Source organism: Varanus komodoensis, unplaced genomic scaffold (assembly GCF_004798865.1).
Source record: "Varanus komodoensis strain SLA01 unplaced genomic scaffold, ASM479886v1 scaffold3, whole genome shotgun sequence".
Taxonomy (NCBI): Eukaryota; Metazoa; Chordata; class Lepidosauria; order Squamata; family Varanidae; genus Varanus; species Varanus komodoensis.
The window spans coordinates 38,273,052-38,300,077 of record NW_025335761.1 but is presented as its reverse complement, the minus strand read 5'-3'; the positions used below and the strand labels follow the sequence as shown (position 1 = coordinate 38,300,077).

The 27,026-nt window shown below is 41.7% G+C and overlaps 1 protein-coding gene across 17 annotated transcripts in view; it reads right to left on the bottom strand.

Annotated features, from left to right (window-relative positions):
• NRXN3 (neurexin 3) overlaps positions 1-27,026 on the bottom strand; it is a 1,430,678-nt gene that overhangs the window by 905,721 nt on the left and 497,931 nt on the right. For 15 of the 17 annotated variants that reach the window (XM_044437223.1, XM_044437237.1, XM_044437228.1 and 12 more), the window contains 2 exons: positions 25,883-26,086; positions 20,382-20,408 (listed from right to left, as the gene is read on the bottom strand). In XM_044437223.1, coding sequence (XP_044293158.1) covers positions 20,382-20,408; positions 25,883-26,086 — 231 coding nt within the window. The remainder of the gene's footprint in view (positions 1-20,381; positions 20,409-25,882; positions 26,087-27,026) is intronic. The other 2 variants (XM_044437230.1, XM_044437234.1) reach the window with 1 other exon arrangement.

Genomic DNA, 27,026 nt, shown 5'->3' with positions numbered 1-27,026 from the left:
CCAGGAGCACCTTCTATCAGCTTAGACTGATTTCCCAGCTATGTTCCTAATTGGACGAGCAGAGCCTTGCCACAGTTATCCATCTGCTAGTAACCTCACCCCTGGATTACTGTAATGTGCTCTATGTGGGGCTGCCTTTGAAGATGGTTCAGGCACTTCAATTAATCCAAAACAGAGCAGCACAGTTACTTACAAGGACCAGCCCAAGAGATCATATCATGCTGGTCCTTTGTCAATTGCATTCACTGCCTGTTATTGCCCAGGTCCAATTCAAGGTGCTCATGGGCACATATAAAGCCTTAAATGGCTTGGGACCGGGATATCTAAAGGAACGCCTGTTTCCATATATCCCTACCAGACCACTCAGGTCATCAATGGAAGCCCTTCTTCACAATTCTGCCCGCCGCCCTGGCAAATGAGGTGGCGGGGGGAATCAGTGAGGAAAAGGGCCTTTATGTCATCACACCTCACCACCTTTGGAATTTCCTTCCAAGGGAGGAGCGACTGGCACCCACTTGATCTTGCTTTCAGAGCCATCTAATACTTTTTCATTTAGTTTCTGTATCTAGATTATGACTATTGGTCTTGCTGCTGGTTTATTGTTTTATTTTTATTTTGTTTTGGTGTGTTGTTGTTTTTTTGGTTACATTGTGTTTATCCTCCTATTGTATTTATATTGTATTTTTACTCTATTACATTTTCTGGTTTTAGTTATTATTCTCATTAATTTTTATTTGTATTTTCTTCTTTTATTCTGTATCTCTGTTTATGATTGTGCTGTGAGCTGCCCAGAGAGCCTTCTGGCTTTGGGGCAGCATACAAATGCAACAAATAAATAAATAAGTCTGACAGACATTCAGGATCTTGTGAAGTGCTATCATACCTGTCCTTGAGGCTGAACATGCCTAATTTTTTCAACCTGTCCTCACAGGGCTTAGTTTCCAGTCCTTGGATCATCCTTGTTGTCCTCCTCTGAACCCTTTCTAGCTTGTCTGCATCTTTCTTAAACTGTGGTGCCCAGATCGGGTGACAGTACTCCAGATGAAGTCTAACCAGTGCCAAGTAAAGGGGAACTAGTATGTCACATGATTTGGAAATGGTACTTCTCGGTGCAGAACTTGTCATTTTTCCCTATAGAATTCCACTTCTTGTTGTTTTCAGTCCAGTGCTCCAATCTATCAAGATCACCTTGACTCTTCTATCTGTCTCCCATGGTATTTGCTATCCCACCCAGTTTTGTATCATCAGGAGTTTTGACATTCATTCCCTGCACTTCCTCATCCACTGAGCACTGAGCCCAGGACTGAACCCTGCAGTGCCCCATTTGTTACCTCTTTCCAGTTTGAGAAGGTACTATTGATGAGCACACTTTGAGTCTGATTCTGTAGCCAACTGTGGGTCCACCTGATAGTTGTTCCACCTCGCCCACTTTTAGCTAGTTTGCTAATCAGGATATCATCAAGCATTTTGTCAAAAGCTTTGCTGAAGTCCACAACATTCCCAGAGGATAACGTCATGAGCATGTGCAATAGCATCTTAGGTACAACAATCCATGGGAAACCTAATTCCTTTTTACCATGATAACTCTACTAAGAGGTTAGGGTCTGTGGGAATGACATTTTCTGGGAATTATTGTAGTTGAGATTCTGTCATGAAATGCCAAGGGTCAAACAGCACCAGATAGGGGGTTCTCAACTGAGCAGACTGGTCACTTTTAGGAAAAGGCCTGTGCTAGTTGAAGCCCATTACAAACATGGACGGAATTTCAGAGGACATTTGGGTATTGCTCATTAATAAGCTCAATATTTCCAAATTTGTTTTGCTGATTTCCACTCCTAGCCAGAAGAATAAGATAGAATAAAACCAAGTTCAGCTCAAAAACATAATTAATTCAAAACTTAAGTAAGGCCTGTACAACTTTTGGCTGACCAAGCCAAATGTAGCTCATCAGCCTACTAGGATCGATGAATCCTCTGCTTTGCTTTTTGGTGGGAAATGAAAAAAGTTGTTCATCGGACACCTCAGGGGCCACAATACAGAGGCTAAGCTCAGCTTAGTGGGTCAGATGTTGTGCATGCAATGCCTAGTTGTCCACACATGCCCAAACTAATGTTTACCTTCCTCTGTCCACTTCTTTTCAGATCAAGTGACATGTCATGCTTGTCACAAAGAAAGCTTCATTCTGGTGAAATATGAAAGCAGAGCCCTGAGAAGCTTAGCTCTTATGCTGGGCACACTGGGAAAAGAAATGCTATTCTGCCTTTCATTTATGATCCTAACATCATCATATCTCATACTCTTAGTAACAAGTTGCCGGTGTTGACTCACATCTGTGCTTGTGAATTAGGTTTGCTCAAATGATCTCTTAGATGACTTTCAACAGACTGCTTATGCTTCAGCACCCCAAAAGGCAGCCAGCAGCTTGAAAGGTAACTACTGAAGCAGGCTTCATCCTGTGGAGTTTGGTGCCAACAGCAGAGAATTGGGAGAAACAGTCCACTTATTTCATTGGTGAAATCATCACATTGGATTGAACCCTGCAACTGGTGTTCCCAGCTCAGCAAATGTTGGACAAGGAAGTCAAAGGTCAGGGTGAGCTCTTATGTTTTTGGCATTCATCTGCATCACTAGGCAAGTCTGAACTTCAATTACATTTCACAGGACTTGCACCCCATGCACCTGCATTCAGTATCTTTCAGGTATATCAGAAGTTCATTTGTAAGGAATTACACTGTTGTTTTCATTTATTGTAATGTTATTCATGCTTCTTATTAAGGATGGTATTTTATATGCATTGTAATGTACTTTGTAAACTGTTTAGAATGATTTCTAAATATGTCCATCAGCATATAAATTGATTAAATGAATGAGGGAAAGAATAAAGGTGAAGTCTAGGTGAGAATTTGAGCCAATGCTGCTCAGTGCCAAGGGAATCATGACTGATGTTACTTTTGCTCCTACAAGCTCCAACTCCATTTCCCTTCTGGCAAGGGGAAAATACTCCCTTTGAAAAGGAGTGTTGATTAGCCATTTAAAATTCAGTATTTACATTCTTGTAGAGAAATCGTTATGGTATTTTCCTCTTATTATACTTCTACTGCATTTTGTTGTATTTTATGATTTGTTGTAAACTGCCCAGAAAGCTTCAGATATTCTGCAGTATAAAAATAGAATATTAGGCAGTGGAGGACTCTCTCAAAGAGGGGTGAACCAGGGAAGGCCTTTGCTGCTCCCCAGAGAGGTTAAATATGGCATTGCTAACATGGTGATGACCGCTAGTAAAGTAAAGGTAAAGGTAAAGGTTGCCCCTTGACGTTAACTCCAGTTATGTCTGACTATCTAGGGGGTGATGCTCATCTCCGTTTCCTAGCTGAGGGAGCCAGCAATAGCTAGGGATGGCCAAAACAGCCTGTTCCCAATCCATGTTGCTTTCACATCTGTTCATCCACAGGGACATTTTGTTGGGTTTCTGTATTCTTTTTTATTTTTAAAAATCTGCATGAAATGTAACTTTTTAATAAATATTTAAATATGTATTTTGAACACATCAACCTTGCAAAATTCCCCTTTCTGAAAGTATTTGATTCCATATTTTAAGTAAATCTTGACATTCTTAGAACTAAAATCTGCACTGTAAAATTCAGATAAGCATGACACCCCGTGGAAGGCTACATTCTGCTCCACACAGTTCCTCAGGAGATGTGGATCATGTTAGGTTGTATCAGAATTCATGACAACTGAGTTGCTCAAGCATTCTTAAAACTGGCATCATTTTCCATTGGGGATCCTGTAGGTTGTGGCTTCTCCACCTATGAGGGAATACTCTGCAACTTACTATGTTGATCCTCTTCCCCTAAATAAGCTTTCCCTCTTGGGGAGGGAATTGAGGTGGCTCCAAGAAATAAGACCATCAAGCATCCCTTTCAAACATAAAAGCCTTGTAGGTTGTTTGCCTGTTCAAAAGAAATGTCTGAAGAGCCTGATTTATGTTCGGGGTGAACACCATGCTGGTTAGCCATCATTACAGATAACATGACTGACACTTATCAATGAGAACCTGCTATGTTTTCGGAAGAAACAGCTCTTCTGCAGAAGCTGATGACTCCACTTATCTTTCTAGGCTATGTCCTGAAATATGCTATCCATGGTGCTGAATTATATTCCTAAAGCAGATTCAGTAGCATGGATAGCTTCTCTAAAGGTTAGGCTGGACCCTAGAGGGGATACGCTGCCCACTGATATGAGCTCCACCATTCACTACTGCTTTGCATGTAATTGGATAAATGCTTCTATAACACTGAAGAAATTGACCTAATTGCATCTGGTGGACTCTGGTGCACCTCACTGACATGAGAGCCGAATGCAAGATAACTCAAAAGTTCAGGCTAAGTTTTTTGGGAGAGGTAATGTAGTTTCCATTTTTAAAATGGAGCACAATTCAGTATTCTTTCTTTTATTTTTTTAAGGCAGTGAAATGTGCATAAAATATGGCTGCAGTTTGTGCAAATTCAGCCACACTTTGCACAAACGGCAGTCATATTTTGTGCAATTTTGAGCAAATTGTAACCCACTTTAAAAACATCAACATTTCAAAAGTGAATATGCTGGCTTCACTGGCGTCCGAGCTGGTCAACACCAGCACTGGGTAGACTGCTAGAATCTGGAGAGCCCATCTGGGCCAGTCCACCAGATTTTGACTTCTCAGGCTGATTTCTCACACATCTATATGCAGGATGTTCAAGTATTATTTCTGATGGGAAAGCCAACTATAACAAAATACTTAAGTTCTCTCGGTTTAACAAGGTGCACAAGAAGCACTAAGTTACATAATGAAAAGGGAAGAAAGACTTTTTCTTCTTAATGCATTTTGCTAATGTGGAACTTCCACATCACCTCTATTACGTGCAGGCTTATCGCTCATCTCACCTCCAGGTATGTGTGGAGTGGGGTGAATTTGCAAAAAAAAATATTTAATGTTTCAAAGATGCAGCAAACAGGAAGTGGAATCCCTTCCTCTCCCCACTTCCACTGCAAGGGCATGCAATGCCTGAATCCACTTTCAGTTATGTTTCACTTTACACTTAGCGGTAGTGCTTGGTTTTCAACAGTGATACTTCACACACTAAACGTATAAAGTGAGCTGGGATTAAGTGCATTCCTTGATATTCAGGAATGTGTAACAAGGAACATTGCACATTTAACATTGCACATTTCAAAACCTGCAACTGCCTTTCACATTTAGTATGCCAAACAGCAGGAAAATGTTAAGCTAAATCCAATGTTGTATGCAGAGGACTGTTCGCATTTCCCTTCTCTTCTAGCCCATGCTGCTCTCCACACATGCCCCAAAGCTGCTCCAGGGCTCCTGGAACAGATTTTGGGGGTGCAGAGGAGGCTCCATTGCGTAGGAGACTGATCTGCTCTTCTCCTGGTGAAAGGACTCTGTTGGATAAAGCCTTCTAGTAGAATTCTGGTGCAGCCAACCAAACACAATCTCCTCAAACTGTCCAGTCCTAAGAACCTTAATTCAGAAATCCAGCTGAGTTCAATGGGACTTACCGTGCAGTAAGCAGCCTTAAAGTGTGGAGCAGTCATCAGAGAAAAGCATAACTAGCTCTCAGACATAGGAAACAGAGGACTGCTGTTTGAGAAGTGGAATTCCAAAGAGCAGTCCTCCAGTTCTAACCCTTGATGGCAACACACAATTTCCTTGATCACTGCAAAATATGCTATCTTGTCTTTCGTATAGTTTGCATGTTTATTGATACATTTTACAAGTTTAATAAATGCTTCATTAACAGATAATTCCTTGCACTGCTTTTGTTTTACCATATTGCCAAGCAGACTATTGTACTGCATTCAAAAACCCCCAAACCATACATTGCACAATATTTAGTTTGTATAGCAAAATGCTGAATAGATGTGATTAACAATGAATTCTCCTAAATAATGTATTGATATATATCTTGGGGAAATTCGGCTGCATAAAATAGCTGTTTTCAAAAAGAGACAGCTGGAAGAAAGTAATTTTTTCTTCTGAAATTTCAAGAACACCTGTCCCTTTAAATAAGTATTGAAAGAACTCATTCATTCAACACAAGGCAGTTTCTCAAAGCACATTGACAGGCAGAAGCAAAGAGTTTTACATCACCCCTTGAGAGCCAACATAACAGGAAAGCTGAAAGAAGAGTTGAACATAGAGTTAAAAAGCAGCAGCAGCCACCAGTTTTCTCTCGGTAGCATGATTAGTTTAGCTGGTACTTTCGTTCAGTAAACTACTCACTGCAGATTAAATCCCTTCCAACTGCCTCCACCCGCCTGCCAAATGAATTAATCAGTGGGGGGTGACTGAAAGGCATACTACTGTGCAGGCAACTAAGATGTATCCACTCAGCTGCAATCTATATCAGAGCTGTATCAACGTGGCATCCATGAGCCAAATTCGATAAAAGTGAAACTTAAGGATGGCTTATCCTTCCACTTATATTTCCACAGGCAGTAGGTGATTTGCATCCATCTGAGAGAGACTTCAGAGGAGCTTTCATACTAGTGACTGAAGCTGGAAGCATCCAAAATTCTTGATTTTCTATCTCCCACAGTACTCATGAGGTCTGAACATTTTAAAGTCATGTTGAGTCTGTGTAATGAATCATATTGCATTCTAATAAATGCCATTATGGCAGGAACTGGGGCATAAGAGGGAGGATGTATCTGTTACAGGGATTCCCCTGGAGGGAACACCATGCTTGTTTGTGTGGCTTCGGTCTCTGGGGAATGATGACTCCACAAAGTTGCAGAAAGGCAAGCTTTGCTCCCATTTTTCAGTGCCTGCAAGGACAATATGCTATTTTTTCTTTACATACATGAATGGCAGCAGATACTGTACACACTTGGCTAAAACCAGGTAAAGGGCTTAGGAAATATAGCCCTCCCTCAGTTTCTGGTAAGATCCTGCCTTCTTTCTGGTTTTGGTGCTCTGCTAGAAATCCTGTGGCTAATGTTCTCTGTATTTGCCTCAACAAAACTTACTGGGATCCTTTTCCGAATTACACTTCCATTTCATGTAAAGTTTAACTGCTCCCTGGACATGGGTGGAGTAGAGTGTACACATACACTAATAGAAGAAATAGGTTATTAAAGGTCTCCTTTCTTTCTAGCAATATTATATTTTACTTTACAAGAGCATTTTAATTTGAAATGAATTAAAAGAAATGATTCTGTTAAATGCTCTGCTTCCCTATACCCATGGCTAGGGACATATGAGAATTTCGTTTTAGTTGCTAATCACTAAAAATATGCCATTTGCACTCCCAAACCCAGGAGGAGAGCAGTTTCTTTGAAAATGTCTGCAAATTCCCAAACCTGCCATCAGATTCACAACATCTGTAGTTGAAAAATGCACAACTTTCTCAAACAGCACAACTTTCTCAATGGACATCAAGAAATCACCTACTCCTTATCCTATGGAGGAAATTTGCACAATTGTGCAATTTTGTGCAAATGTGCATAGCTTGAAATAGCTTGTGTAGTTATTTGTCTTACATCTTTTCCTATTTACCCAAAACAAACAGAAGTCACAAGCATGTGTGCAAACTGAGGAGAGACAAGCAGCAAGCTAATGCTGTGGTAATATTTGTGAGCTTAAACAGTACAGGTTCCATCTTCCCTACCTGCAGGGAAAGTACTCTTCAGTGGTCCATGGACGTAAAAACTACAAGAACTCAGGGCTAGCCCTTCTTTACAGTTGCATTACTATTTGTCAATCCTTTGCCAGCCACAGATACCACGAGAATAGAACTCTTTATTGCCAGTTCTATTCTATCGCCATCAAGGAAGCAGTGCTGCATGGAAAGCCATGGCTCTTTCTGCCTCCCAACTGAACTTGAGATGGTGGCAGGAGACACAGAAGAGCCTCCCCCAGTGCCCCAAGTGGATGTGCACGATCATGCAAGGGACGATGTCTTTTAAGCTAACTGATCATAAAGCATTAGAGCAGGAAGGGAAACCTTTATGCTTCTAGGGGTCAGAGTCTCACCAGACCAATGGAATGGACTGGATGGTATTAGAGGAAGCTCTCCTAAGTTCCTTCCCATTCCTGATGCCATCTGGTCTCGCTCCCTGTGCATTTCACTTTTCTCCATGCAAATAGAGCCACACTGCTCCATGCCTTTCTCCAGAAGGTGAAAGGAAGTCTACCGGTGTGGGGAGAGCAGTTCCTCCAAATGCCATCAGAATCCTTCTCACCATGTAGGGAGCCCCGTGCCTCTCTCTGCACAGAGAAAAGAGCAGGGAGCAACTGATGGTATTGGGGGTCAGGAGGAGGGGCTGGGCCCACAGAGGTTCTTTCCTAGGCCAGACCAGGAATACCTATGGGCTGGATTCAGCCAATAGGCTATAGGTTCTGCATGCCTAATTTAAAGTGTTGACAAGTATATCCTTCTTGCAAACCAGTTAGGATTTCAAATTCAATGACCATCGCTTTAAACCGGGTCTTGGAAACAGAAGTGCAATGGGCAAAGCAAGGATGAACATGCTAACTCCGCCTACATCACCCTTCATGCATTGGAGGAATAACTTCTGAAGGGAGGAACCATTTACTCACATTGTACAGCCCTAAATTCCAGTGTTCTGCATTGCATAGGAAGCCAACACAAGTAGAAACATAGAAACAGAGCGAGTCAGAAGGGGTCTCCCGGGCCATCTAGTCTGACCCCCGGCTCCAGCCGGCTCCACTCACGACATGCCCACCATGTACATGTCCAGCCTATCCTTGAACACCCCCACCGATTGGGCCTTAACAACCTCTCGTGGAAGCCCATTCCACACCCTCGGGGTCCTAACTGTCAGGAAGTGCTTCCTGGCATCCAAATGGAACCTTGGCTCCCTGAGCTTTGCTCCACTGGACTGTGTCCTGCCTTCCTCTGCAGGGGAGAACAGGCCTGTACCCATCTCCATGTGACATCCCCTCACATACCTGTATGTTGCCAACATATCCCCTCTGAGTCTCCTCTTCTCCAGGCTGAGGAGACCCAGTTCCCTCAGTCTCGCCTGCCAAGTAGATAAGGGGGCTTACCCTTGCATGTTAGCTCTGTGCTTAGGTAGAATGCCTCAATGGGGCTAAGGAAACTGCATGCTCTGAATAATTCTGCCCCCACATCATAAACGGCAGCTGCAACATTTTTGCCAGTAGAAGTTTCAGAAAATGCTTCAACTGCAGCTCCAAACAGAGCATTGTTATACTAGTCCAAAACCATGACAAAATAAGCCATGTTTACCTCTCTAGGACCTTGTTATGCAACAATGGCTAGAGTGGGTGCACATGCTTAAGTTGCAAAAACAGTCTTATACACAACTGTTTCTAGGTCCTCCAAGCAAAACTGAGCTAAAAACGAATCACAAACTGCAAGCCTGAGCAGATTGGTTTGAACATGTGCCGTTCTGGGAAAAAGCAGATGCAAAAAACGAGGCTATATAGCAAGGGGACGGCGTACAAAAACTTTAAATAAATATATAAATAATAAAAATACATATAACATGCATACAAAAATGCAGGTATCAGAAGAAATAGACAAAATGCTTAGGAATTTTATGCAAACTGTTAAAAAAATCTATGTTTGGAATGTACCAAGTGAAAGACAGGAAAGATTCTTGAGAGTTCAAGAAGGAAAAATGAGAAGCTGAGGGCAACTGCCAAATTCATTCATTTCTAGTTCAGCATTTGCAGAAAGGTCTGATTCCTCATGATCTGCAGCTGGACTTTTCCTTCCCCATAAATAGACCACTGCTGCCAAATAATCCATTTCTCCTGAGCAGACCCTGGCTCTGGGGGCACTCTGGCTGCCAGACAGGTTTTCCAGCAACTATTTTGTGAAAAGCACTTCTAACAGAATATTTCTCCAAGTACATGAATTTTACTAGGCTACCCAGCACCACCTCTAGAGCAACTTCCAAAACAAAGATATATAAAGCCCATTTTGCTGAACTGGAGTTCCTAAGCAAATCAACTCTGCAAAAGATACACATGTATACAACATAATAATTGGGACTTAATTGTTCACAGATCTCATCATCTGGTTGGTTCTAAGCTGGTTAAATTCTGCTCAGGATGACTGATTGCAAAATGTCTTCTTGGAACAGCTTGTCTGCATGTCCTCTTCCTAGTCTGTCCCGGGCTTTGCTTTCCTCAAGTTATTTTAAAGCAACAGTTGCACCCACACTGGGTCCATGGGTTTGAAGGCAAGGACACACGCTGGGCCTCCTCCTTCAGGGAGTCTACCCTCTCCCCGCCATTCTTGCCTGCTGCTACAGCTCCTTATCCCCTTTCTCATCACCGCTTCCACTTGCTCAGCAGGCAGAGAGCCAGCGAGCAGGTCTGTGGCGGCATCGGCTGCTCTTCCTTGATGCCAGTGCTGCCCTTGCACAAAGCGTAAATGGCCCTACAAAGGCGGGTGGGGAGATATTTGGCCAAGCTTGAGTTTGGCAAGGGAGTCTCCCTAGGCTATATTATGATGGAATAAAAAAGCAGAGCCCTTTTTAATGTAAATGATAAAATGGATTAGGTATGCATTTCCTTTTGACCTCCACCACCACAACACATATCAACTAAGGAAGGGGGAAGAAATTCGTTTGGTCTGAATTTTCTGTGTTGCAATCTAATGAGAACTGGAACTGGACTAAGATACAGCTTTCCTTCTGACTGTGCCCATTGCCCAACACCAAAGTGCAGTTCTCAGCTCAAAAAGGCTATAATATATTAATGCATATATTAAAGAAAGTTGCATTTGTTAGGGAAAATTGCATAAGCAAACATATGCATGGTTTTATTCTGTCTTGTTTTTTAAAAGTGCAGACTGATATCAGAAGTGGAAAGAATGGGTTTTGGATACATGGGGAACTGGCGTGGATAGTGTCAGGATCTGCAGAGCAGCACAGCTCCTCCGGGGGCTTGACAGAACAGGCAGATGATTTCACCTTGCAAGTACTTGCAGGAATAATATCAGGCCTGTAGGTTCTTGCTGGGATTTCCACTGCAAACTTGGAAATCAGCTGGAAGCCTCAGAAGGCTGCTCAGCCCTGCCCAGTTCTGCCACAACAACATCAGTCTTTGTGATTGCTGCCCTGTGTTCCTACTGCTTCCACTCTGGTAGTGGCTATATTCAAGCCTTGATACCTGCCTCTTTCTGACTTTGCCTTCAACCACTGGTTCTGCCACATGTGGTAGATATCCAACCACTGCTCACTCTTGCCTCTGCCTCTGCCATGACTTGTTGGTATTGGACCCTTGTTGGTTCTTGACTGTGACCATCTCAGGTCCTGACATACCTTGGCCATATCAGACCCCTGGTTGTACGTGACCTCACCTTTGCCTCTGGCCCTAATGCATCTCACCAAGACTCCCATCCACTTTCATCACCTCTGGCTCTGCTGGTCCAGTTGTAACACAGAAACATAGAAACTGAGCAAGTCAGAAGGAGTCTCCTGGGCCATTTAGTGTGACGCCTGGCTCCAACCAGCTCCACTTGTGACATGCCTACCATGTGCATGTCTAGTCTATCCTTGAACAGCTTCACCAATGGGGCTTCAACCACCTTCTGTGGAAGCCCATTCCACACCCAGTTAGCAATCCTAACTGTCAGGAAGTACTTCCTGGCATCCAAATGGAACCTTGGTTCCCTGAGCTTGGCTCCATTGGAGTGTCTCCTGCGCTCCTCTGCAGGGGAGAGCAGGTCTCTACCCACCTCCATGTGACATCCTCTCACATACCTATATGTCACCAAAAGTCTCCTCCAGGCTGAATAAGACCCGATTCCCACAGTCTTGCCTCATACCCCATCCCCTGCAAACTGGCCACCAACCTTGTGGCCCTACGTTGCACTGACTCTAACCTGGCTATATCCTTCCAGTAATGTGGAGCCCAGAACTGAACACAATACTCCAGTTGCAGGCACACCAGAGTCATATAGAGTGGTAATAATACCTCCCTCGATCTAGAATACCTCTCTCGATCTAGTTGTAGATCTTTGCCACTTACATCCCAGACCTGACAAGTGGAAATAGACTGATTGTCCATCCCTAGTATAAACCGCAACCAGATTTCATTGCTGTGACCGTCATGAAGTCCTCAGGAAAATGATGCGGTAGTGGTGCCAATGATGAAGCAGTTACGAAGTAATTTTCCATTTATGGCAAAGTACTCAGGACATGAAAAGCATGAAAGGTATGAAAAGCACGGTGTAACTTTTGAATGTGACCTGTAGGTAAGATTCAGGTTGTTCTGAAACATTAATTTTATCATGCTATGAAAGAAACATATTCCTTTGACTTAGGTACAGTTAAGCAGAAACTATTTGAGAAAGTTTTTGAAGTGTTACAAAAAGTCTTCTCAAAAAGATTTTTGTATTTTAATCTTGCATTATAAACGGCTTCAAGATATTGAAAATGGTCTACAAACTGATTACCTCCAGCTGCTCTTAAATCAACTGCTACCTTCCGACTTGGACGAGCGGAGCTTCACCACAGTTATCCACACACTGGTAACCTTTTGCCTGGACTACTGTAATGCACTTTACATGGGGCTGCCTTTGAGGATGGGCCAGACACACCAATTAATCCAAAACAGAGCTGCGCAGCTGTTAATGTGGACTGGTCCATTTATATTATATAATCTTGGTTTCATTCTGCACATTTGATTTTATTGTGTTAATTTTGATTTTTAATTCTTGTTTTGTGGTTTTATGTTGGTTGCTCGTGGTTTAGATTGTAAGCCCACAGTTTATATTGTAAGTCACCTACTATAGGGCAGCATATAAATATAATATATAAACAAATATAACAATAAATATATGAAAGATATATTTATGCAGCTATCGTCCCAAGAGCTTATAATAAAAACAGAAGCATCATTCTGTGGTCACTGCATATATTACAGTGGTTGACAGATGTGCAAAACAGCTCCAATCACATGCAGTGAATTTTTGGAGGAGTTCAAAGCATTGTGAATGCTGGGGGAATATTGCCCAATCATTGGCAGAAGTTCCTTTTTATTTGAACTGATACTGTTTAGCTATCACAGCAAGTGGCAGCAGCAGAACATTGTTTAAAGGGGTGGTTACACTCCCAAAAAACTAAAGAAAGATGCTGCTATAACCAACATCCACTAATCCACTACTCCCAAACTGATGAATAATTATGCCCTCACCCAATATCACTGTGTCCCCAAATTTTGTCCCCATCCTAATTTCATGCCTTTTCCAGAGATCTTAAATGACACTGAAATTCTCTGACAAGATGCTCCCCTTTTCTAATTTTGCAAAATGAAGAGAATACAGGTTGAAACAAGTTATTAGCGATAGGCATATCTCTGTGTGTGTGTGTGTGCGCGCGCGCATATTTATACATCATTAGTGTTCTCCACTGAACTTTTGTTGATAATACATTAAGAGTTCTTAGGAGATGGGCATGGAAAGGTATAGTAACAGTCCTGAAGAAAGCGTCACTGGATCCAGAGATGGCCACTAACTATAGACCTGTGACCAACATCCCGTTTCTGGGCAAGGTGTTAGAGCGGGTGGTGGCGGGACAACTCCAAGCACTCTTGGATGAAACTGATTATCTAGACCAATTTCAGTCCGGCTTCAGACCCGGGTACAGTACTGAATCTGCCTTGGTCGCCCTGTACGATGACCTGTGCAGGGAGAAGGACAGGGGGAGTGCGTCCCTGTTGGTTCTCCTGGACCTCTCAGCGGCTTTCGATACCATCGACCATGGTATCCTTCTGGATAGGCTAGTGGGATTGGGGGTCGGAGGCACTGCTTTGCAGTGGTTCCGCTCCTATCTCAATGGCCGATTCCAGAAGGTGGTGCTGGGGGACTATGGCTCTGCACCATGGCAGCTATGCTATGGAGTACCACAGGGGTCTATTTTGTCCCCTTTGCTGTTTAACATCTACATGAAACCGCTGGGAGAGGTCATCAGGAGGTGTGGGCTGCGGAATCATCAATACGCTGATGATACCCAGCTCTACCTCTCGTTTTCCACCAATCCAGGTGAGGCAGTGGCTGTGCTGAACCGGTGCCTGGCTGAGGTAATGGGCTGGATGAGGGCCAATAAACTGAAGCTCGATCCAGACAAGACGGAGGTCCTGTTGGTTGGCGGATCGGGCTTCGGAGAGGGTGGATTTGACCTAGTCCTGAATGGGGTTGCACTCCCTCTTAGGGACAAGGTCCGCAGCTTGGGAGTTCTCCTCAACCCGGAGCTTTCATTGGAAGCTCAGGTGACAGCGGTGGCGAGGAGCGCTTTCCTTCAGCTTTGGCTGATTAATCAGCTGCGCCCCTACCTGGAGTACGACTGCCTGGTGATGGTGACACACGCGCTGGTGACTTCCCGCCTTGACTTCTGTAACGTGCTTTATGTGGGGCTACCCTTGAAGACGGTCCGGATACTTCAATTGGTGCAGAATAGAGCTGCCAGGCTGCTGACGGGGACGGGGTGTTATGTTCACATGACTCCAGTCCTCCGTCAGCTTCACTGGCTTCCCATTGAAGTCTGGGCCCAATTCAAGGTGTTGGTGATGACCTATAAAGCCCTAAACGGCTTGGGTCCTGGTTACCTGAAGGAGCGCTTACATCCATATATGCCCGGCCACCCCTTGAGATCTGCGGGAGAGGCCCTTCTCCGGGAACCCTCCATGAAAGAAATTAGGAGGGTAGGTACTCAGAGGAGGGCTTTCTCTGCGGTGGTGCCCAATCTATGGAATGCGCTCCCCAGAGAGGTCCGCCTGGCGCCGTCGTTATTTGTTTTTCGGCACCAGGAGAAGACCTTTTTATTTAAGCATCATTTTAATTGATAACAATATTTGCTTATTTATCTGGCCAGGGCGACTTCTTTTATATTATTATTTTATATTGCTAATTTTATATTGTTATTTTTGTATTTTATTGTATTTTATTTTGTGTTGTGAGCCACCCCGAGGCTTCGGCAAGGGGCGGCATAGGAATGTTTAAATAAATAAATAAATGAATGAATGAATGAATGAATGAATGAATGAATGAATGCAACATATTTGCTAAAAGTTCCAGTGCCCCCTTATCAGCATATACATGGGGAAAAATAATGGAATCAATTATCCTCCTTACCAGGTGCTATAGAAAGAGTGAAGTAGCTTTTTAGTTTGCATACTTATAGGCTAAAGTTCTCAGTAAATACTTTCTTCTCCCCGCCTTAGTGAGATTTATCCCCTGCATAGGTTTTATATGCCAGAGCTTTGCATACACTGACGGTGTTTCAGTCAAGAGCCCGTCTGTGGGAAGTGTTTTTCCATGCATCTCTCACTGCTCACTACATGGTCATCAGAGGTTTTTCTTCCCTACAATTTCCCCTTTCTTCCCCACAGGCAAGACTATGCCAAGCTGCTTTTTTCATCCCCCTTCTTTTGAGAGTAATACCTATGACCATTTCTCCATTTGATATTACAAGCCAATGAACCTTATGGTTTCCTACCCTGAGGTATAAAAGCTTCCACTGAGCTCAGTCACAAAAAAAATCTTTCAAAGAGCATACAATATTAATTTAACTGTCCCCAGAAGGAGGAGAGACTGCAGTCCTTTAGCCACATGCCTGAGAGCCGACCTCTTTGAACTCAGTAGTACATACTTCTGAGCAGACATCAAGAGGATGGCACAGAAAATCAGCTAAACTTAAGCTTAATCAGACAGGACTGATTCTAACCAGGCTTAATTCTAACCAGGACTGATTGGTTAGGAGAAGTGATGATAGGCTGTTTTTATAGAGCTCATAAGAAAACATAGGGGTATAGGAAGCTGCCGTACACAGAGCCAGGCCATATGATTTTGATTTAACATTATTGAGGGGGGCTTTAACTACAATGAGATAAGCCCATTTGGAAAATGGGAACTAGAAGGTATGTGCCAGTCTCCTGACTCAGCTATCAACTAATGCCATGTTAAAAAGTTGTGGCTTCTGTGATATACCTGGATTTAAACTTCTGTCTTGTCACTCATGGACACATCACAAGGATGATCAACACATGGTTTCCAAGCATGCATGATAAATAAGAGACTACAGGCTGTTTTTGATAGTCCCTGAATGTATCCAAAATTGCCTTCTTGAGTCCCAGGACTCTCTCCCCTTTTCTAGGAACTTAGTAAAGGAAAAAAAGAAAGTGAGCAGAAGGCCAGTGTCTAACACAGTCAAAAAAGAGAGGATGTTGCACAGGGAAGAAATTCTGGCCATGAAGAGGCAGAACAACTGGCATGTAGTAGTATTTGATTGACCACAATATGCCAATGTGGGAGTGCCAGGGGCAGAAGTTTTTAGCAGGGCAAATTATGAATATCTTAATAACCATGGGGCTTAGAAATAATTTGCAATGCAATGTTAGAATACTGTTGGGGGCATAATAACCAAATTAAAGGACATTCTAAGGACATCACTAATAGCTGACTTAAAGGTGTCCTATAGAGGACACTTAGAATACTATGTCAAAGTTAGTAATATATATCTTGGGTTTTGCACTTCCAAAGTCAGTTTCCAAGATACAGTTCTTGATCATATACAATGCATGCATATTCCAGCCTTAACTGTATTATTTTGTAAATAGCAATTGTCTGCATGTATGCAATTTGAAGAAGCTCTATTAAAGAGCTTTAAAAAATTTTCAATCCAATTCCTAGAGAAAGGTGCCAGGGGTCTAGCCATCCTCTGTGATTTCAGAAAAGGATTCTAATGCAGCTATCAACAGTAAACTCAAGCAACACCAATGTTTCCCAAACTGTATGCATCTCTGAGCTACTGAAAATTATCTTTTGGAACTGGAAAAGAAAGTGATGGCCTCTATGGAATCCTATTCAATTGCATTTTCACAGAATTTTCTAGAAAGACAGGGATGTATGGAAGAGGACCACACTAGGGGCTTTGAATGAAAGTGCATTGACCAAAGACCATTGGAAGCCCGCATTCCATATCTGTTTCACATTAATCATTTAAAATGTGCTTTTCCTTGTAGAGGGAGGTGCAGCTATACCAGTCAGAAAGATGTCAGCATGCTAACAGGTTCTTAATAAGCAATTAAAGACAAGCCTATGCTTATTCTAAGTGTCTCTTGCGGTAACTGTTAATTAGCATGATAAAATCGTCATTTTGTTCCATGCTTACTGATGGTTCTCTCGTACGTATTCATGAAAGAAAAGAAATAGTAATTTACCCCTGTGAATACTGAAGATAATTAAAAATGTAGAAACTAATTTGACCCTTATTCACAATAAGGTCCAGGTGCAAAAAAATTTTTTTTTTACAATAATAGAAAGGAAAAGACATGTTGTGCCCTAACAAAGGCAAGGTTCTTTAACATCACAGTCAACAATCACACCGTGATGGCAATGGGGCAGGCAGGGGGACACACAACTTGACAGATAAGGCCTTTATGAACAAAACAACAAAATTATGTTGAAGCAACCACGTTCCTTTGCTCTATTGCACACACATACACTTTGCACTGAAAATATGGTCCTGATGGCCGAACTCCACATTCCGTGCTGACATGGGCAACCAAATGCCAATAACAGGCGGTGGCCCTCCCTGTGTAAGGCAACTGTCTCAGGCAGCAACCCCACAGCTATTCCTCTTGACCACTCGGATTCCCATAATCTGGTGAGAGAGACATGTGAACTGCACAGCCTATACTAAGCCTCCTAAATTAGCCTGCCACCTTCAAATTGGATGGACAGTGAGATCCTGGCCTGAAGTAAGAGTTCAATTCAGTTGAAGCTGTCATACTCTGTCCACATCTTGAGAGGGAACAACTCCCTGGAGAAGACAATCATGCTAGGGAAAGTTGAAGGTAGAAGAAAAGGAAGGCCAAATCTGATATCGTTTTCCATACAAGAAACAACCACCTTGGATTTAGAAGAGTTGGGCAGGACTGTCATGGAGATGACATTTTGGACGCCTTTCATTTCTAGGGTTACCCTAAGTCGGAGATAACAGCAGGTAACAAAAACAAAGCTTCTTAAATGAACTGGAGGGGCAGGTTGATTCTGTCCTTTCATCCAATGCCCTGCTGATGGCTTTCTTTCCATTTCCCTTTAGAAAAGCTAAGGTGAGATTTGTGAGAAGGTGTGTGCCTCTGTATATGCATGTGTGTCCATACACACATCCTAAATCCACTGTCTGCTGAAAACTGGCATCTAAACTGCCTTTCCTTCCATGGAGTTCCAGGTATGTTTTCTATATAGACAGTGGATTTAGGATGTGTGTATTTGGACAGTGGATTTAGGATATATATATATAGGATATATATATATATATATCACATCATTTCTTCATTTAAGAGTTTATTACTAGTCTATGACTATCAGGTAATGGAAAGGAAAAACCATTTGTACCATTTTGTCAATCCTTGACAATAAAGCTTCTACATGTATGGTTGCTTCAGTGTTTTTCCATTTTTGTGTGAAAAAAGGCTGAAATGTTGTACTGTATTCAGCTACCTGTGATATTACCAGTTTGGTTGGTCTCTTTAAAAAAAACTCTTTAAAAAAATCTTACATTTGTAATTTGATATTTTTTCTATTTTTTGTAGAAGCATATTTCTTCCAAAGTTCATTTTTACCACCTCACAGTGAGGGAATAAATGAAGGAAAGCAAAACATGAGGGGGAGGAAAAAGCTAGAATGGCAATTTCAGGGAACATGAACGAACTACCAATCAATAAAATGGCACATTCATTTTTTTCTCTCTCTCTTACCATTCTTTCAACACATAAATAGAACAAGAGAATTCAAAGCTTAAGTCTTACCTGCTATCATGTGTTGGAGCTCTCACTGCCACTACTCTTGGTGACCACGGGGTGAAAATATCAAACTTCATTACAATTGCTATCCCCTTTTCATGGCTCTGTTTGCTCTTAAAAACACAGACCTGGAGCGCCATGCATAACAATTAATAGTGACTGCATTATCTGATACTTGAAATGGAGCTCACGCCCAGTGTCCCATCCCTTGACAAGCCACACAGGATTTCTAAGGGCAACACTTTTTCCTTAAGGCTGATTCTAGCTTTTGCGTGAAGTGCCCCTTATGTAGAGAAGCACAGAAGGCATGGTCAACCCAGAAAGAAAATGATCAGAGATCATAATGGCTGATGCTGCAAGAAACACATGCAAGCCATACAGCTTTTTGAAACCAGTCCAATATTTGCATGTGTCAGATCCTCATATAACTTTCATTTTTGGAGGAAAAAAAACTGGCTCTTTTCTCCCTAGTTTCTTTTAAAAAGTAGTACACAAAAGAAGAGTCCTCCTTCATTTATTTTTCTATAATGTGAAGAAAGAGTAGGACCAGGCCATTGCAGAGGGGAACAAGCACATTCAGGGTTCTAAATAAATCATATAAGAACAGTTTTTAGACAAATTAGTCCAAACTGATATTTTTAAAAAGAGTAAGATGAAACTCTTTGGAAGAAATGTAATTAAATATTAAATTGAATAAGCCCAACAGTTGTAAATATTTATGAAAGTAGGGTTTTTGAATCAGATGCTGTTGCTTATTAAATGGGCAAAACATCTGATGCATTGAATATTTCATTCTATGGGGGAAAATCAGATACTGTTTGTTATACTTCTCTTACTTCATAATTGCCCTTTTCTTTTATTATTAACCCATGCTTATTTGCACAGGGGAGAAGGGGTCATGTGTTTCCTATTCTTGCTTCCAAGGTCTGCCTCATGGTAACATGCTCTGACAGAAACCATTTTGAAACATTTCCCTGGAATGTCTCACAATTCAGAAGCATGAGAAAGCAGGATGGTGTGCAGATCTTCCTAAGCACTGATGAACCTTTGAAAGATATATAATCCCTTAAAACAGATTGCATATAAATATCACACAAAGCAGTCACCATTGTGGCCCAGTTGAAATATATTGTTATAATATTTTCTATGGTTAGTATTGTAGTGGAGAAGTGCATACAGTACCTGTTATTTCTATGGGTATCACATCTGCCTCAGGATGTTTTCCCCAGGACCATAGAAAGCTACTGAAATAAATTTCAGTTCTTACCATTCCCTGGATACTTGTCTGTGAACCCGGAAAATCTAGCATTTCATTTGTCCCTAGAGAAATCATTCTCACACACATCACATTCACATACAGCCATCTCAAATCCTCCGCAGCTTCAGAATCTACCAAATCTCTCAAGCCAATAACTTATTTAAAATAGTAATAACAACAATAATAATACAGTACAAAGAAAAGAAGAAGCAGTTTATAAAACAGCCAAGAAAATATGTTAATTTCTTTTTAATATATTTGTATATCTCAATAAATACAGAGAAAGAACAAAATGAAACTTGAGGGAAAACTTACTGGCGTTACAGTTTATCCTGATACAGTCTAGATGGGGAAAAATAAATGAAAGATGAAATTGCATCCTTCAAGGTAACAGCTGCAGACATCCAAAAACAATCAGTCCACCCTTCCGGGGACAGACACACGCAAAGAGATGTGGCCATTTTATATTTATAAACATTCTATACATACTCAGGAATGGTTCGTTGTACATCTATAATATACTCTACAGAAATATCAGATCTGATTCCTACTTGAGAACTGTGTGTTTATGTGCAAAAAAGGGATGTCCTATATACCGCTATATAGCAACTCAGAGAATTCTTTTCCTTTTAAGGAAAATGGTGCCTTGAAGATTATCTAGTGATTCTAATCAAGAGCTGCTAATTAAAAATGCCTAGTTTGGCATAAAGGCACAGATATTCTCTTTCAAAATGCAAAATTATTTCCCATTCCAGGCTATTTTTTAAACCCTCCTAGGATTATTTTTAACAAGGTTTGATGCACTGCTTCTTTTGAATAACTAGTGTCTTGGCATCCGTGCATACCTATCCGACAGAGCATACCTATAGGATTGGTTTGGAAAGATTTGCTGGTGCAACGCTTAACCCTTTCCACCTCTCCTAAGGATTGGCCCATTTCCCTTCCAACAACTCAAAATACTTTAGGGGAAACTGTGTGTGGTCACTTCTTTTCAAGCCGAGGAAAGGGTTAACATACTGCCCCTTGTCCCCTATAATAAAATGGCCACTTGCAAACAGCTAACCGCACGAACGCCCAGCCCAGATTTCAGTGCATTTTGGAGGGGTGGTAAATTTTTGATTGGTTGGGAAGGGTTAATAACAAAGACATCCAGCCAGCCAGTTCTTCAGAGCCCTGTCTCACCTTGCTGCCTGAATGTTAGGATTAAATGATGCACCTATAACATTCAGGAAGCAGATGAAATAGGCAGTGTGGTGGCAGGTCTGGTCATCTTTGACAACCCCATGTGCTTCACTCAGATGTTTCAGACAGTACAAATGGAGGGAAAACAAACAAACAAAAAGGTTAAAGGTTATACACCAAGCTATTTGTGCATATTAATGGTCAAATAGGAAAGCAGGGATTTCTGCTGCAAAGTTTCTGTTTGCCATTCTTTCAGAATACAATAGATGCTTTGAGAGCTTGGCCAGAACATCATGGAAGCAGAAACTAGGAAAGCATCCCTGCCTTCTTCAGGTCTTAGGCTGAAGACATGTTCTCTGCTTGAACAGCTTTCCCTATCCTGGTACCCTCCAGATGAGTTGGACTACAACTCCCAGAATCCAACATATTCAGAGGGTGCCAGGTTGGAAAAGGCTGTGCTTGAGTGTCTCACCATCTGGCTGAGTAACATTTCTTAACAGTAGATAGCTGATGTAACCATTAAGTTCTTCACTTTTATGGCCCAGGACAAGGGTCAGTGCTGCATATGTCCACCAATTTAGACTATTGTTGTAATTGTTTATTTTTTTCAAAAGACCTATTCTTAGGTATTCAGAAACGTGGACACAGAGGGTGCCCTCTATTTCATGCAGAGTAAATGATGCTAACTACAGTACAGCTTGGCAGAAGAATTTTCTTTTCATATCCTATAAATTTGAAAAGGGCAGCCTTTCAGATTACTAAAATAAAATGCATAAAAAACAGAAACAAGAAACAAAAACAAAAAAGGAAAGGAAAGGAAGTCAAAGAATCTGAGTAACCAGGAATAAACCAATCAGGAGCAGTGAAGCCACAGAGAGTCTGTTGAGTAGCAGAACTTCTCTTAAGAAAATATGGGTTTGGTTTCGTGCGATTAGGTTTGTCATGTGTCGTCAACCGCAACAGAAAAGTGGGAGCAAACAGTCCTTGAGCATTTGGTACAGTCACCATACAGGTGTGGCTCTATCCCTTTTCAGGTGTGTGTTGGTGGAGTGATAAACAGAGATAGAAGGTATATATTTATATGTATAAAACCTCTTCCCATAGCTGGGATACAGGACAATAAAGGGATGGAGAGACAGAGAGAAGAGAGAAAATGTTAGAAATTATATCTGAGCAAGTGAGACAGGGTTTATATCCGAATGATTTTAAAATGTTACATTTGCTTCAAAATAGGGTGTTGGTTGGGGATTGATTGATTGATTGATTGCCCATAACAGGTATTTACTTAAACTTCTAGAAACTACTTGACTTTCCCTCATTAATGGTTCTGATAAAGTAAGGCTGAAATGAACCAAATTTGTTAATAGCTGCCCAAAGAGAAAGGAAGTTATTAACGGATTTGCTTTATTTCATTTTTTCTTTCTGATCAAGCAATCTCTCTTAGATGACGATGACCCAGAACAACGTCTTAAAATACTTTCTTCCCCAGTTCTCAGGGTTTGCTAGAGCTTCTTTTAAGCAACCTATTGAGATTATACCTGTCGGGCTTGCCCACTAGGATTAAAGTGGCAGGGCATGGGCAAAGATGGCAGCAGTACTGGTATCTTATATATATTAAAAAGTAGGATACAGACATTGGGGAAAGTATTTATGCTTCCTTTTGCTACAGGAAAAAAATATAACACACATATATTGTAGATTTGTATTACAGTTATAGCATGTTTTTAATATTAAGTAGCCACATATGGCATGAATTCTTATATTTATTAGATTAGATTTCTTACATCATATGGCTTCTGAAGACAAGATTGCTTGCCCGTGAATCAAGGACCTTCATTTAAGGAAGAACCATGCCCAAGATCCACATGTAAGACTGGGGAGTGTGGCTGATTGAAGGCACTTCCTTACAGCCTGCTGGCTTCAACCAGTACTACAGAAGGTGTCTCCAACCTCTCAGCAGGAGCTTCACCAGAGTCCTCCTGGAAGACACACTATGGGAGGAAGGCTGGACACGCTGAGCGGCTCTAAATCACTGTCATGTCTGCCCAGCAGACAAGGAAGCTAAGGATGAAGGTGGCTGCCCTCCATATGACTGACCATTGCTCTCCTCTTCAGCACATACGCTTTAAGCTGCAAAATTCACGCTGGAGCATCTACAAAGTTATGCCTGCATTTTCTCTCTTTCTCTCTCCCTCCTTCCTTCTCCTCTAATTTCTCACAAGAGTCATAAGAACGGTCACATTTGGGTTTTTACTCTTTCCAAGTGAGGCTGTGATGTGCTGTGATATATGTTATTAAGGCAGAAAATAAGGCTGCCCTGAGTTCCCTCCTTGGGAAGAGCCAACAACTCCATAAAGGAGTCATATCTATATCCAGGAAACTCCCCCGCCCCCCAAATCCATCTAAGTCCTTTCTGATTGGTTTTTGCTAAACAATGCTGTGCAGGTGAGAGGGACAGTCCAGCCCCTGCAGGATGCGCTGTACACTGTGTTCGAAAGGCTGTTTGCTGTGCGGGCCGCAGGCTTCAGGCCTTTGAAGGGTTGAATACCATCTTTTGATATACCATGACCAATGGGGTAAAAGGAAGCTTTTGCAACTTGGATACACAGCATAGAATGATCACAGAAAATACCTTAATAAACAGACAACCCTTAAGAGAACTCAAATGTATGTTTAATAAAATAAAAAGTAGGGGGAAGCAAGCACAAGAATCTTTAATACCATTCAAAACAGTCTTTGCCAATTTTATTTATTTATTGAACTTAAATACTGCTTCAATAGTCCTACAGTACTCTCTGATATGTATTTGCAACTCATCAGCTTATCTCAAAATCAGCTGCATTGCCCCCCAGATCAGCAATCTCTTATCATCTTTTTTGGTACCAAAGGTTACCAAAATATGTATCTCCTGGCCAGATATCATCTCAGAACTCATTACCTCATTATGGCCTGAAGAACTTCTCCTCCAAAGCAAGAGTTTATGTTTGGGATTGTTTGGGATCAAACATAGCTTTTAAAAATACAGTCCCACATTTGAGTCTTCAACATTATGACAAATCTGGTTACTGTAAGAATGAGCAGGATCCCTCACTAGTTTGGATTTGATGGAGAAGTGCTGAAAGAGGTATTTTCATGAATTTCCTGTTCCTGTCCCTAAAATGAACCTTTTCTAAATGAGTGAAATAATGCAATACTATTCCCAAGCAATTTAAAGCAGTCTCAACTTGAAGAGCTTAACTATTTCATGGGAAGTGCTGATATCACTTGACCATTTCACTGAAAGTCAAAGGTTGATTCCCAAGTCTGAACCTTATGAGGTTGGCTTTTCCATTAGGAGCCCAGAGAAGCACAGCAGAACAAAAAGCAAATCTTTTCACTTGCCATACATAACAGAAATGGGGAATCCCACCTTTGCCAGGCTCTTCATATCTTCAGAATAGTTAGCTTTTGCCAGCTGCAGAAAACAAAGCCATTTGTTTCCTGGGAATTTCTCCAGTGAAAGGATTGGGAAAAGGACAATTGCCTCTGTGTGTGTGTGTGTGTGTGTGTCTGTGTGTGTGTTGAAACAACATAATATCCAAAGAGAAAGGGCAGGTCTAAATGGTCTAAGTTGGGACATATTGAAAGAACAGGGAGCATTACTTCCCGTTCCCAAGGTGCAGAGATGGATTTCAGTTTTCTTGTTTGTTTTCTTTGTGGGGCTGAATGTGAAAAGGTGCTGCATACTATACTGTCACTGGAGTATTCAAACATTTAAATACAAAATTCCCCTTTCCTGCAGTAGAAATAGGTACATTTTCTACATGCAGTTCTGCCTCTATGCATACCTTGTTTTGGGCAGGAAAGAGGAAACTCTCTGAATATCTTCCTGAATTTAATTAATATACATTAATTTACATTTAAATATATTCACCACTTGTCATTTTTCTTTTAAAGAAAATGTTGTACCCTATATTTTGTAAAGCAGGGATAAGTAATATGTGATCCTTCAGGTGTTTAAGCCTGGAACTCCTATCCACCATGAGCACCATAGCCAAAAGTGAGGGATCATGGGAGTTGTAGGTCAAAGCAGCAGAAAGACAGAATTTGCCATCTCTTTTGTACAGTAAATCCTGAAAGTTAATTGCCACACTTTCCAGAAGGACACAGAAGACATTAGACTAAAAAACAAAAATATCTGAATTGTAAAAAAATCAGCCTTTTAGCTAGGCCCCCATAATTACAGACCTTTTCCTTTATGACTTCACCATTGTCACCACACTTTATTTTTGACTGTTTTGAATAGTAGCAGGAAGGCTGAATCAATGAGGATGTGACCGATCAAAAGATGGACCAAAAAGCATGACTTAGACAAAGCTACCAGTTCGAGTACAAGAAAGGAAACTTAAATGAAACCAAAAAAAAAGACTTAAAAACCACATTATCCATAACCAGGATTTAACATAAAATCTCCATGCAATGATAGCTGGAGAGTCTGTTTCTCCATAATTAATAGAGTTACAAAAAATACATCAGCAACTACTTATAATTCAATTCAACCAAACCAGGGGTGGGGGAGTGGGGAGGGGAGACGGACAAGAAAACAAAACAAGCTCAAACTAAAAGCCGAGGGGGGAATTGTTTCGGTACAATACCTAGGTTGACCATGAGTTTGACGCGGCCTCCATCCAGCTCTAGGCGTAGTGTGTCCGCTGAATCACGTGATGTGGTAGCCATCAGCAGCCCATAAGCCCGCTGGGACATGAAGCGGAAGGACACATCCTCCGCCTCCGTGTGCATTACCATGGGCATGATGATCTTCATATACATACTGCCGTCGTAACTCAGGATGGATGCCTCTGAAGAAAGTAAGAAAAGCAAGAGTTTCATTATGAGTTCTGTTTGAGCTTCAGATCATAAAGGTTACCTCAGTACCTGGAAGACACTGTAGATCAGGGGTCTCAAACTCGTGGCCCGCGGGCCAATTGCCGGGCCGGGTGGGGCATGGGGGAGGAGCCCTGCGGCCTTCAAAGCGCTGGCGGTGCCCGGGCCAGCCGTGGGATGAGCGGCCCACCACCACCGCTTGATGCAGTCCAGCCTCACCCAGACTTCTACTTCCAGTGGCCCCCAGGTAAGTTGAGTTTGAGACCCCTGCTGTAGATCAATCTAAATGCAAGTGGTCAAGAGAGTAATTTACAGTACTATTGTGTAGGGCTTATCCTCGTGTTCCACAATAAAAAACAGCATGTGGGACAATGATCAGTATCAGCAGTGGAGCTCATTAGTAGCTCATAAACAGAGCTCATTGCATGCAGAAAGTCCCAAGCTTGATTGCTGATGTATCCAGATAGGGGAGGAAAAATCTGCATTTAGCGGGACTTACTCCTCTGTGCTTTCCATGCAGAAGGTTTGACTTAGTGTAAGGCAGCTTCCTATGTTCCCCATGGAGTTTTGGTTTTATGTACCATTTGGTCAGTAATGCAGATACAGCATCTATCCATTTATCTGATAACTCAACTCAACTCAACTTAAAGACCTCTTTTGTTTCCTAAATGTCAAGCTGATATATACTGCCAGCCAACAGCAGACTCTTGATCATTTCTTTAGTATTGCAAGAGACCTTTCTTGGTAGCAAATTTCTCCAGAAATCTTTGGATAACCTTTCATGTAGATTTCTAACTGGAGCATGCATTGCATAGACATTTTTGAACGCAGCATTCTTATGGATGGGTAAGAATTTTGTTTCAATTTAGTTTAGATAAAAATTTGAGACTTCTCCAGCTCCGCATATTCAGGACA